This window comes from Lycium barbarum, chromosome 1, assembly GCF_019175385.1.
Source record: "Lycium barbarum isolate Lr01 chromosome 1, ASM1917538v2, whole genome shotgun sequence".
NCBI lineage: Eukaryota > Viridiplantae > Streptophyta > Magnoliopsida > Solanales > Solanaceae > Lycium > Lycium barbarum.
This window is the reverse complement of record NC_083337.1, coordinates 138,724,928-138,738,192: the sequence shown is the minus strand read 5'-3', so window position 1 is coordinate 138,738,192 and position 13,265 is coordinate 138,724,928. Positions and strand designations below refer to the sequence as shown.

Below are 13,265 nucleotides of genomic sequence, written 5' to 3'. Positions count from 1 at the left end.
AAGGCAGAGTTTACCTTCAGACATAAGGCTTAAGATAGAGTTTGAATCCAAAACTTTATCTTGCGATTTTTTAATTTTTTTTAATTTTTGACTGAGCGGGAGTTCGGACCTGGAACCCATGAATTTTTAGGCGAAGGACAAAAATTAAAGACCGACAATTTGAGGGACAAAATTAAAGACCAGTGCCTAAAAAAATGCTATATGATTTAAGTTTGATGGACGAAGCAGGAACACATTAGAAAGTGATTTGTTGGACCAGAACAAGAAAACAAATGGGCCAAGGCCCAGCACAGGTGGTGGATGAGAATGTGGGATGGAAACAAGGCACACTTCATAGAAACCCAACAGTAACACAGTCCAATAACGATTCTTTCTCGATCTTAAGCTATTCGGAAACCTCATTGATGTTTCTCAAACAAGCACAAAATATATGCTTGTATATTCGTTCATAGGCAGAATCGAATATGTAATCATGGAAATAATTGGTGAAATATACAAATACAAGATATTCTAAATCTTTTTACGTCCATAAACAATGATAATTGTTCTATTTCACTTTGTTTTCACTATGGCTCCAGCCGAGCCTATGTAGTTCAACCCTTTGATAAAAGATACTGACACAATTCAAATTTCGAGAGTCAAAATTTCAATTTTGACCATGAATTCAGATATAAAATCTTTAAATTTCTTGATTTGAAATTTACATAATTGAAAACTACGTAAGAAATACTATAATTCATAACAATTAACAATTTAAAATATTTGAAAGATATGAAAAAATCACGATCAAATTAAGAAAAATTTATTTGACTCTCAAAATCTGAAAGGATTGAGACGGAGGGAGTAGTCAAATTTAGTATACAGAACTGAAACACGTTCTATATAAACTTGAATGAATTCATTTAAAAGTTCATTTAGGTACAACCAAAATCTCCAAAGCTTGGGCTATTTGTGATATAGAAAATGACAAAATAGTCTCTTATGTTTGAGGGTAAGTTCAAAGTAGTCCCTCAAGTATGCATCGAACAGTTTTGATCCTTTAAATTTGCCAAACATTAACACTTTAGTTTCTATTTCTCTTATCCTCCCCCATGTATAATAATAAAATTATTAAAGGAAAAAAAAACCCTAAATATATAGGTAGCAGAAATTCATTCATACAAATATTTTGTTGAACAGAACACATATTTCTGTTTGGTCTGCTATTTATGTTTCTTTCTCTATACTCTTCACACACCTTTTCTCTTTGTTAGGAAAATAAAAGGTTTTGGATGTTTGATGATCAAACAAATCACTGAAAAATAAACAAATCAAAAAAATAATTTTAAGTTGGACGTATTAGATTATGACACGTTGAACTAAATTAATTTAGTTTAATTTATTTTGACACAAGTAAACGTTAAGCGAGTCGGATAAATTTCATTATTGCTCAAACCCATTTTGACATGTCAAATTCAATCAAATAGCCCCATTTGACATTCCTAATTCCAGACAAGAGATCCAATTGGATGGTAGGATTGAAAATGTTCAATTGTCCAACATTGTCCGCATTCCACAAGTCTTGCTTATTTTGAGTCCGATGTAGTTGGTGAAAAAGAAGTGATTTAGCATGAGAATTAATTTTTAGCCATTTTAACTAAATAATTTAAATTTGTACGAATAGTATATAGTTTTGACAAAAACTTAAATTTTGACAGAGAGCGGAGCTTACATAAGCGTACCTCAAATCAAAATGCATTATTTTTGTTAGGAAATATTCTGCAATCATTTAGCAGATTCATAGGATATTTAGTATTTACTATGATTGATTGTATTACCATATATGTAGTCTTGTATTTATTACATTTTCATTCTGTGTATTGTAATTGTACTATAAATACAAGATACCCACTTTGTTGGGTCATTACACCAAAATATATTCAACTTGGTATCAAGAGCCAAAACAGATCCTTTTTCTCTTCTTTCTTTACGATGGCATCTTCTTCACCCACTTCTCCAGAAAACACCACACCCGCCACTCCTTCCTCTACGGAAAACACCACACCCGTCACTTTGGTGCTCCCCCTCCAGCCACCCTCAATTTCTAATATAAATTTTTTTGTACCTCTTGAACTTACTTACTTGAACTATCTCACCTGGAAAAAGGTTTTCAAACCTTTCAGAAGCGTAGCCAAAATCTTTTGAACATTGTGGAAGGTTCTATCCCCTGCCCCGAACTCACTCATCCACAATACACATTATGGATTCAATGTGACACAACTGCTCATAGTTGGATCAATGCGACGTTGTCGCCATCTGTCCTCGACACACTTCTAAATTACAATTGTGAGACTTCTCATCAAGCTTGGAGCATGCTAGAGAAACTTTTTCTTGACCATGTTTCTTTCTCTATGATCCATCTTAAAAATAAATTTCAGAATTTCAAGAAAGGATCTCTTTCAATGGAAGAATATTTACAACAGTTGCATTCTCTATCAAGTGCACTATCTGCCATCGGTAAACCAATATCAGACGAGGACCTTGTTGCTCAAACTTTGCAAGGCTTACCCCCGTCATACAGAACATTTGTTTCTGGACTAAATGCAAATAGGCCATTTCCCTCATTTTTTGCTCTACGTCCTCGTCTTCTTACCGAAGAGGAACACATCAAAGCCATTTCATCTGATGATTCTCAGCAATCAGTGGCGCTCTTTACTGCAGCCAAAAATACTAACGATGCTGGCCGCTTTATTCAACAAAATCAAGGTCGTGGCTCTAATCAAAATCGTGGTCGTGGGAGATTTCATAATAAGAATCGTGGTCGCGGATCTGGCCAGAACAATTATCATACAAATTTTAATAATTCTACTCGTGTTGCTCCAAGCATACTTGGCCCTCCGCCGACTCCATATGCGACTAAATCGATGACATAATGTCAGATTTGTTTTCACTACAATCATACAGCTTTGGAATGTCGCAATCGCTTTAACCATTCTTTTGTTCCACAAAATTCTCCCAAAGGTTTGGCAGCGATGAGCCTCGAAGAAGTACCTTCAACAATCTGGTATCATGATACAGGGGCTTCCTCACACATGACTGGAAATCCGAATGTTCTTTCTGATCCCATTCCATATCAAGGTAATGCGCAAGTGATGGTTGGTAACGGTAATCTACTTCCTATCTCTCATGTTGGTCATTCTTTCCTTCCTACTTCTAAACAGCCTTTGCTTCTTAAAAATATTCTTCTTGTTCCTCAACTCAAGAAAAATTTATTATCTATTCATCGCCTTTGTGTCGACAATAATTGTTATGCTAAATTCACTGACTCTTCTTTTTCCGTTAAGGATCTGAGGACCAACCACACACTGCTCCAATGTAGGAACTCAGGATCTCTCTATCCGTTTTCATCTTCTTCAAGCTTCATTCCGTCAACAAGTCCCACTGCTTTCTTTGGATCCGCTTCGCAATGTTCATTGTAGCACAAGCGCCTTGGGCATCCTGGAAAACTTGTGCTTGATGTATTATCGCGAAATAAAGTTATTTTTAGTTCTTCATGTTTTAATCCTTCTATGTGTAATGTTTGTCATTTGGGCAAACAATCTAGGCTCCCATTTTCAAGTTCTACAAGTACAACCAATAAAGCATTCTTTCTAGTTCACTCTGATGTTTGGACTTCCCCTACCGTGTCCAACTCTGGTTATCGTTATTATGTGCTTTTTATGGATGATTATACCAAATTCTCTTGGACCCATCTCATGCGGCAAAAATCTGAAACTTATAGCAAATTTCTTGAATTTTATAATATGATATCTAATGTCTTTGATTCATCAATTTCATATTTCCAATCTGATGGGGGTAGAGAATACGATAATACTCAATTTAAATCTTTTTTCCGTGATAAGGGTATTATTCACCAATTTTCTTGTCCATATACTCCCCAACAAAATGATCATGCCGAGCGCAAACACCGCCACCTCAATGATGTCATTCGTTGCCTAATTTTTCAAGCTAATGTCCCTGCGTTGTTTTGGCCTGACGCTCTACTTTATGCTACTTATATTTTTAACAGGCTACCACGTCAAAATTTGAAGTTCTCCTCACCATTTAAATGTTTATTCCAAAAAGAACCAGATTTATCCCTTGTAAAAAATTTTGGGTGTCTTTGTTATCCACATACTGCCTATGGTCATGTCCAGAAACTCAATCCTCGTTCTACTCCTTGCTTATTTTTGGGGATTTCACCAGATCACAAGGGATATAGATGCCTTGATCCCTCAACTAATAAAGTTCTAATTTCTAGGCATGTAAAATTTGTAGAAGATATGTTTCCTTATCCCGCTATGTTTCCTGAATCTAGTTCTACTACATTTCCTGCCAACTTTGATTTTTTCCACAACTCAACTTTTCCTACGTCATCTCCTAATATTTCTCCTTCACCTACCCATGTATTTCTCCCCGCAAATTATGGGATTCATACGCCACCTTCCAATATAAAGTCCCTTCCCAACTCAAATTCTACTTTTCCTTTAATATCAACCAATTCTCATGCCAACAAACTTCCTGATTTACATAATTCTCCTAATTCTTCTCCATCTAATAACTCTCCTAATTCTTCTCCACCTAATAATTCTCCTAACTCTTCTGCCTCTAATAATACTCCTAATTCTCCAAATAGTTCTACCGCTAATAATTGTCCAAATTCTTCTACAACTAATAATTCTCATAATTCATCTCCCACAAGTAATTCCCTAAACTCATCTCCCTCTAGTAATTCTGCTCACTCGTCCCAATCAACCTCTTTTTCTCGAGTGGTTGCTGCTCAACACTCTAAAATTCATGGGATGACAACTCGCTCTATGACGGGTTCTTTGAAGCCAAAAGTCTTACCTTTCTTACTAGCAGTGTCCTCCCCTATTCCATGTGAGTCTTCTTGTTACTCTTTAGCTGTAAAAGATCCATCTTGGAGAGATGCCATGAGCGCCGAATATAACGCTCTCATTTTGAATAAGACTTGGAGATTAGTTCCTCCTTCTCCTTATCACAATTTGATTGGTAATAAATGGGTATTCAAGATTAAAAGAAAAGCTGATGGACAGATTGAGCGCTACAAGGCTCGTTTAGTCGCCCAAGGTTTCTCCCAACAACCTGGAATTGATTATGATCAAACTTTTTCTCCAGTTGTCAAACCTTGTACTGTATGCTTGGTCCTTTCTCTTGCACTCTCTCAGAATTGGACTATGCGCCAACTAGACATATCTAATGTCTTCTTGCATGGAAATTTAGCAGAAACAGTTTATATGCGCCAACCTCGAGGTTTCATCCATCCATATTATCCAAATTATGTTTGCAAGCTTAATAAGGCATTATATGGGTTAAAGCAATCTCCTCGTGCTTGGTTTGAACGCCTTACCACATTTCTTTCTGATTTGGGTTTCAACCAAAGTCGTTCATATCATAGCATGTTTCTATACTCATCTGCAGGTACTTATATTATTATTCTCTTATACGTTGATGACATTGCTATCTTTCGTTCTTCTCCTCATCTTATTCAGAAGATAATTGATGCTATGAAATCTGAGTTCTCCCTGAAGGATTTGGGTCCATTGAGATTTTTCTTAGGGGTTGAAATCACTCCTAATTCTGATGGAATAATGCTGCTCCAAAGAAAGTATATTTCAGATTTGTTGGTTCGGCATAATTTGTCTGAATCAAAGCCAGTGAGTACTCCCTTACATAGTAAGCAAAATTGGCACACTCTTGATTCTCCCCTTTTGAAGGATCCGACTGAATATCGGAAAATGGTTGGAGGATTACAATATTTGGCTTTCACACGACCCGATATCCAGTTTGCTGTGAACTTAGCGACACAGTTTCTCCATCAACCTCGCCATGCTCATCTGCATAACGTCAAGAGAATTTTTCGCTACCTTCGAGGTACTGTTGATTTTGGTCTACAACTCTACTGCGATTCATCACCTAATCTTCTTGTTTATTCTGATGCCGATTGGGCGGGATGTCAATCTAGTCAACGCTCAACCTCTGGTTATTGTGTGTTCTTTGGAAAGAATCTTATTTCTTGGTCAGCTAAAAAGCAGCCCACAGTAGCACGTTCAAGTACTGAAGCGGAATATCGTGCTCTAGCCTCTGTTGCGGCTGAAGTCACATGGATTCAACAACTATTGTGTGATTTACACATTTTCTTGAAAGAGCCTGTTCGAGCTTACTGTGATAACATTGGCGCATTATATCTTGCTCAAAATCCAGTGTTGCATTCTCGAACAAAGCATGTATCTATAGACTATCATTTTGTTCGTGAGAAAGTTGCCTCAGGAAATCTTCTAGTTCATCATGTCTCATCTTCCCAGCAACTTGCAGATATATTTACTAAGTCATTACCTTCTACCAGATTCACCGATTTGGTTAGCAATCTGAACGTTCGAACCTTCCGCTCAGATTGAGGGAGGGTGTTAGGAAATATTCTGCAAATATTCTGCAATCATTTAGCAGATTCATAGGATATTTAGTATTTACTATGATTGATTGTATTACCATATGTGTAGCCTTGTATTTATTACATTTCCATTCTGTGTATTGTAATTGTACTATAAATACAAGATACCCACTTTGTTGGGTCATTACACCAAAATATATTCAACTATTTTCTTGTAAAAGTGGTATTAAAGCTCCTGAATTCAAATAGAATGTCATTTGTTAGCTTTGACTAGTTATTGCGAGAACAAAGTTACAAAATATATATTGATCGGTACTAAATAATACTGGTACTTACGGTTGGTTTTCTAGTAATAGAACACGAAAGCAGTTGTTCTAAGAACTTGTAGGTCCCATATATCCTTTTTATATGTGATTTCAGAAAACAACGAAATTAGCCTTATTGAGGCAAACTGAACAAGAAATCAAATACGTAGTATTTATTCGAACTGAAAGAGTAGTTCCTTTTAGTAGTCCATACCCCTATCAACATTTCATATTATCCTATCAACAGGCTATTTAAAAAAGGCGAATAATATTTTTAGTTAGCACTAATAATTCAGTAATTGAACTATTGCTATTCAAAATACCCTCGAGATGTTGATATACATATTTATAGCACTATCAAATCATCAGCAACTCTTCCAAGTAACTCTTATGTGACGCCTACAAAATACCATTTCATTTTGTTACACCAATGCACGTATAATCATTTAAGGTAAATATGAATATTTTTATAGAGAAAAGATAAGAACAATAAATAATGACCAAATCATAATCAAAATGATTTATTCACATGTAAAGCCAATAAGAATAAGTTAAAATACCTCTTAATAGTATTTTGAACAGTTAGGTCGACGTCTATGACTAAATTTAATAAAAAGTGTGGCTCCAAATAGTAAAAACACATTCGTATGTCAGTTAGCCCGTCTGGAATAACTTGCAAATATGTACAATAACAAAGACCACCTTGTTGGAATAATATATGGCTCCCTATCACTTGCCACTTTCGGCAACACCTACGTCGTCCATGTACATATGTGTGTAAAACACACACACACTCGTTAACACTTTGATACACACACACACACGTGTACTAGACTCTCAAGTGTTTGGCTAATTTCGTGGTTAAAAGAATCATAAGCCACCAAAATGTCAATACAGTTCATATGACCTGTTCATTTATCAAGGCTACCTTATCAATCATAAGTCGGGGGATTTACGATAGTTTGACTAGTTTTAGCTGGTCATCAACTTACTGTGATCCTCTTCTTTTATCCATACTTACATTTTGTTGTCACTCCTTTGTATAAAAAGATATTTATTATAATCCAATGGATTATGTCAACAAGCTAATGTACAAATAATTTATCATGGATTATGTCAACAAGCTAATGTACAAATAATTTATCTTCATATCCCTGTTTGAAAATTGATAAGGGCTCTAACAGGATGATGAGACAAATTTGTATGCAAATTGGTGGAACTACTCCTAAAGTATATATGATGATGTGTTTCTTTACCTGCTCCCTCTCCTGAAACTTGTGGCTGAAAATTTTGCAGCATGAGCTCTAATCTTTTGTTTTATCTGAGGATCAACCAAACAGGATAGTCCTTGAGGCTATCTTTAAGCTATATAAGCATGATGGAATGTGTGGCAACTTCTTAACTATAATGTTGGAAGTGGCCTGCATTTAAAACATGGAAGATGTGAAAAGCAACAATTCCAGCTTAAATAACAATGATATTGAAAGTAGAAGCAATCTTGGAGATAGCAACCGTGTTGACCTTCGTAATAACAGCAGGAGAGTTGTTCCAGAACCAGTACCTGCTATGGAAACGTACATGACATTTATCCAGACATACCAGTCTCCCTTAACCAAACCTAAGGTAATCTTTATTGTTTCTCATCTTCAATATTCCAAGAAATCTCAACTAGTTTAGAGTTATAGAATGGCAGGTGAAAACAATAAAATCTAATACAATACAACAACTACGTCTCAATTCCAAGCTATATGAATCCTCAATCTCCCTCCATTTGAGCCCGTCTATGTGCATCCTTGGCTATATGAATTCTCATTATCCGTGTTGCTCCGTTAAGCTATGTCTCAGGCCAATATTATAAAGAATTTGTTTTTGTAGAACTAAAGCTGTCTACATTTTCTACAGCACAATATATCAAACAAGACCAGAAGACTCCTAGCAAACATTGGGATCGAAAGTAAACATATAAGCATAACTAAGCTTAACTCAACTAATTGGTATTGTCCTTATAGATTATTTTTTCCATTGTGCCCGATCTTTCGCTAGGTTTGTATAGATTTCAAGAGAGTGCAGTGGTCTTTTGAGAGAACTTCCTTCCATGTGATTAATTTAAATCTACTTCTTTCTTTTTAACACCGCAATTCACCATGGTTTCACACCTGCAGAACAGTACATCTGGTGCTTGACATAGGATACGATGAAGTCACCTCAAGCGACCTTTCTATATGTGCTACTAGCATTTTCAATAAAATCTATTACCCTCACTTTTTTTGGTTACTGTCTTGAGACATCTAACTCACTTCATAGTAAACTGAGATTTTGAGTATTTTCCTCAGGAATATCCAACCGTCCAGACCTTGCTGTTGGCTTACCAATCTCTTGGAGTTGTATATGGGGACCTTGGAACTTCTCCTGTCAATGTCTTTTCCTCTACTCGCTTAACAAATCTCACTGAAGATGATTTACTTGGGACATTCAGCCTAATCTTTTGGACTTTAACATTGCTCGTGTTAGTCAAATATGTCTTCATCGTCCTCCATGCTAATGATCATGGAGAAGGCGGTACTTTTGCTCTCTATTCATATCTCTGTCGCCACATCAATTTCCGAAGCAAACTTACTATCCACAACGTTAGGATGGAATCTGATGAGAGCATGGCATATTACAGCCAAGAGAGTGGAAGTCCTCTGCGTTCAAAAACTAAGAAGTTCCTGGAGAGAAGTTCTGCAGCTCAAAATTTTCTTACTTTTGTTGTTTTACTTGGAACTTGTATGGTCATTGGTGATGGAGCTCTCACTCCTGCTACTTGTGGTAACATTCTTCCTTTGTTTTCTCCAAGTTATATATCCTTTCTTTGCCTCATGTTTCATGCACTTGACATACCAATGTTCCTTCCTATTATATCAGTACTCTCAGCCCTCCAAGGAATTCAATCTCTCTCTTCCAAGATAACCCAAGGTAAAATCAAAATAATTTTCAGAAGACAGTTTTATTGCAAGTTCAGATTTGCTTCCATTTAGTGAAAGTTCTATTCTCTGCAGATCATGTGGTTTTCATGTCTGTGATTATGTTAATCGGCCTTTTCATGTTTCAACGCTGTGGAACAAGCAAAGTCAGCTTCTGCTTCACTCCAGTAATGTTATTGTGGTTCGCTACCAATGTTTCAGTCGGTATCTACAATATGTTTGAGTACTATCCATCAGTTCTTAAAGCCATTTCTCCTCACTACATAGTGAAATTTGTTTCAAGAAATGGAAAGACTGCTTGGAATCTTCTCGGTGCAGTATTTCTAAGCATTACAGGTTTAACTTTGCAACTACCTTTGAGGAAAAACAAAAATAAATAAAAGAAAAGCATATGAAATAGAAGAAAGAAAGTTCACTTCCGACATGTTTTAAACTGTTATGCAGGAGCTGAAGCCATGTTTGCTGATTTAGGTCATTTCAATAAAAGAGCAATTCAGGTAAGGAACGAAGAACTCTAATCTACCATTAGGAATGTTAATCTGATTGATGGCATTTCTATACAATGAGTCTTGCAGTTGGCATTTTCTTTTGTAGTTTATCCATCCCTAGTTCTCAGCTATGCCGGTGAAACAGCTTATCTAGTGAGGTACCCAGAGAATATCAACAATGCCTATTACAGTTCCCTACCAAAACCTGTATACTGGCCAATGTTTGTAGTCTCAACCCTAGCTGCCATAGTTGCTAGCCAGTCCATGATATCAGCAACTTTTTCCATTGTAAAGCAATCACTTGCTCTTGGATGCTTCCCTCGAGTAAACATTATACATACTTCATCTATGCATGAAGGACAAATCTATTCCCCAGAAGTAAACTACATCCTCATGATTCTTTGTGTCACTCTCGTTCTTGGATTCAAAGGTGGTGTTGAACTAGCAAATGCCTATGGTAAGCACCACTCGATTTCTTTTTTTTACACTGACAACTTAAAGAAATATAATACTATCAAGCTACTTAATACCCAATTATAGGCAACTTTTTATAGCAAGCATGGGTTAATAACCTTTTATAACTAGTAAAATTAATAGTGTAAAAATATTTGTATATAAGTTAAACCACAACTGGAAGTCCAAATAAAGCTTACCTCGCTGAGAAAAAGAACTAACTTTTCTTCTTCAACTACAGGGGTGGTGGTCATCTGGGTAATGATCATAACTACATTCTTGACAGCATTAGTGATGCTAATCATATGGAAGACAAATATCATTCTCATTTTGGCATTTTTCTTGCCCTATATAATAATTGAAGGTTGTTTCATGACATCTTTGCTCAATAAAATACCACAAGGAGGATGGGTGCCGTTTGCTATTTCTGCTTTCTTCTTGACCATCATGCTATCTTGGACATATGGAAGGAGTAAGAAATATGAATATGAAGCAGATAGAAAGATGAGTTTACCTGATCTAGACCAAATGCTGTCAAGCTTTAGTACATACCGAGCGCCAGGAATCTGCTTCTTTTTCACTGATCTTGCAAATGGCATTCCACCCATAATCCGGCATTATATTCAGCACACAAATTCTGTACGAGAAATCCTGGTAATTGTCACTGTTAGAACTCTTCCCATCAAATCTGTCCTGCTGGAGGAACGTTACAATGTGGGGAAGCTGGGAGTTGAAGGGGTCTATCGGTGTTTAATTCAGTTTGGATATAAGGATTCTCAGAGCATGGAAGGAGATGACTTTGTTACTTCGATGATCACAAAACTCCAAGACCAAGCTGAGTTTACTAGTGAAAAACAAAAGATAGATGCAGCTGCTGACAGAGGACCCGTTTTTGTGTTAGGAAGAACAATTCTTAAAGCAAATAAAGGTTGGTTTGCTCGCTTCACTATAGAGTACTTGTACAGGTTTCTTCAGAAGAATAGCAGGGCAGCCATTTCTGCACTTCAAATTCCACCAGATAAAACACTTCAAGTTGGTATGCTTTATGAAATCTAAAAAGGTGCCTTCGCACCATAAAATGACCTCGGAAAAACAACTTATTCCTAAGTAGCACATCCCAGAAAGCCAAAAAAGTGTTTTCCTGTAACCTATTATGGCTACTCAGTCTTTTATCAAAATAATAGCAAAAACATGTAATGATTCTAATGAAATAAAATGCAGTTCATTAGATTTTCGCTCATGTAGCATGAGAGGCTAATATGTGTAACACGTTCAACATAAACCATAGACCAATCCAGGAAAGCTGCCACCACCACCACCAACAACAACAACATCATACCCAGATGATGCCACATGGTGGGGTCTGGGGAGGGTGGGGTTTACGCAGACCTTACCCTTACCTTGTGAGGTAGAGAGGTCGTTTCTAATAGACCCTTAGCTCAAGAAAAACGTTTACAAAAAAGATATCGGTTTGACAAATGCAAAAGTAAAAGATGTGATGAAAATACTGTACAAAAGAAAAGTACGGACAAGAAAAAATCAGAAGGGTAACCCAAGTAAAAGAAACAAAAGCAGTAATGCAATCTGAAGAATAAGATAGTAGTAGAATAATAACAATAATAATACTGATTCATGTGCAAGTAAACTTCACTTTGAGGGTGTATGTTTAATCCTCCAAGCACAATCTTTCTATGATTATGCAACTTTGTACACAATAGTCATATACAAGTCAGAAGTTTACATCTTCATTCCACGAACCACGGTCCAATTTTAAGGAATTCAACAATCTTCGGACTTCCAGAATTTGACAGCCACAAAGCAGAAGAGCATTTGTTTTGGGTCTGTGGCCCTATCCCCTCTATTTAGGATGCGCCAGTTAGGAGGTGTGAGAGATTGGCGGTCGCAAGAGTTAGAAGAGATAAAGGTAGGCCGAAGAAGAACTGGGGGAGATGATTAGATAGGATATGACACAGCTTCAGCTGACTGAGGACATGACCTTAGATAGGAAGATTTGAAGGTCGAGGATTAGGATAAAAGGTTAGTAGGTAATTGAGTTTTGTCGCGAGGTGTGTGTTGGGTTGGTTGGGGGGGGGGGGGGGGGGGCTAGCCTTTCCATCTCCTCTTCTCTTAGTAGTATTAGTTTGGTATCACATAGATCATTATCTTTATGTGTGTATTACTATGTGTTGCTCCATTTGTTCTGTATCTTGATATTTTGCTATCTTATGATTATGTTTCTTTTGAGCCGAGGGTCTATTCGGAAACAGTCTCTCTAACCTGCAAAGGTAGAAGTCCTGCTCTTCCCAGATCCCACTTGTGAAATTACACAGGTATGTTGTTGTTGTTGGACCTATCCCCTCTATTTTACTTACCCGTTCTAGTAGATCCTTATTCTGAAAAGGAAAAACTATTTAGCTGCCAGAAAAAGAGCTCGTGAAATAAACCAACAGCAAATATAACTGGAAATACAGCTAGCGACAAAACGCTGGTAAAGAAGGCTAGCTAATCAGTTTCCTTCAAAGCTCAAGTTTCACATACAACTACTCAAGACCAGCATATATGATTTTCCATTTTTCCTCCCCTTCTAAGATATGAACTTCTCAGTTGCCTACATTACAACCCAAAG

General features: G+C 36.7%; 1 protein-coding gene and 1 long non-coding RNA gene across 2 annotated transcripts; one reads left to right on the top strand and one right to left on the bottom strand.

Moving 5' to 3' along the window:
• Positions 1-6,882: 6,882 nt before the first annotated feature.
• On the bottom strand, positions 6,883-11,290 carry LOC132639545 (uncharacterized). The gene is made up of 3 exons (XR_009582114.1): positions 11,154-11,290; positions 7,992-8,156; positions 6,883-7,134 (listed from the first exon to the last, which is right to left on the bottom strand). It is a non-coding gene; the product is annotated as an uncharacterized LOC132639545 (long non-coding RNA).
• Positions 8,125-11,718, top strand: LOC132639540 (potassium transporter 26-like). Its single transcript, XM_060355983.1, has 7 exons — positions 8,125-8,358; positions 9,069-9,543; positions 9,640-9,690; positions 9,774-10,034; positions 10,143-10,195; positions 10,274-10,643; positions 10,881-11,718. Exons 1-7 carry the CDS (start codon positions 8,170-8,172, stop codon positions 11,693-11,695), a joined length of 2,214 nt encoding a protein of 737 aa, XP_060211966.1. The 5' UTR covers positions 8,125-8,169; the 3' UTR covers positions 11,696-11,718.
• The last annotated feature ends 1,547 nt before the right edge of the window (positions 11,719-13,265 follow it).

What these genes read in the sequence shown, in the direction of transcription:
- LOC132639540 (XM_060355983.1), top strand. Translation starts at nt 8,170, where the DNA reads ATGGAAGATGTGAAAAGCAACAATTCCAGCTTAAATAACAATGATATT. An exon ending in TCTCACTCCTGCTACTTGTG is followed by an intron (nt 9,544 to 9,639) that starts GTAACATTCTTC and finishes CTATTATATCAG; the next exon opens with TACTCTCAGCCCTCCAAGGA. An exon ending in CTCTTCCAAGATAACCCAAG is followed by an intron (nt 9,691 to 9,773) that starts GTAAAATCAAAA and finishes TATTCTCTGCAG; the next exon opens with ATCATGTGGTTTTCATGTCT.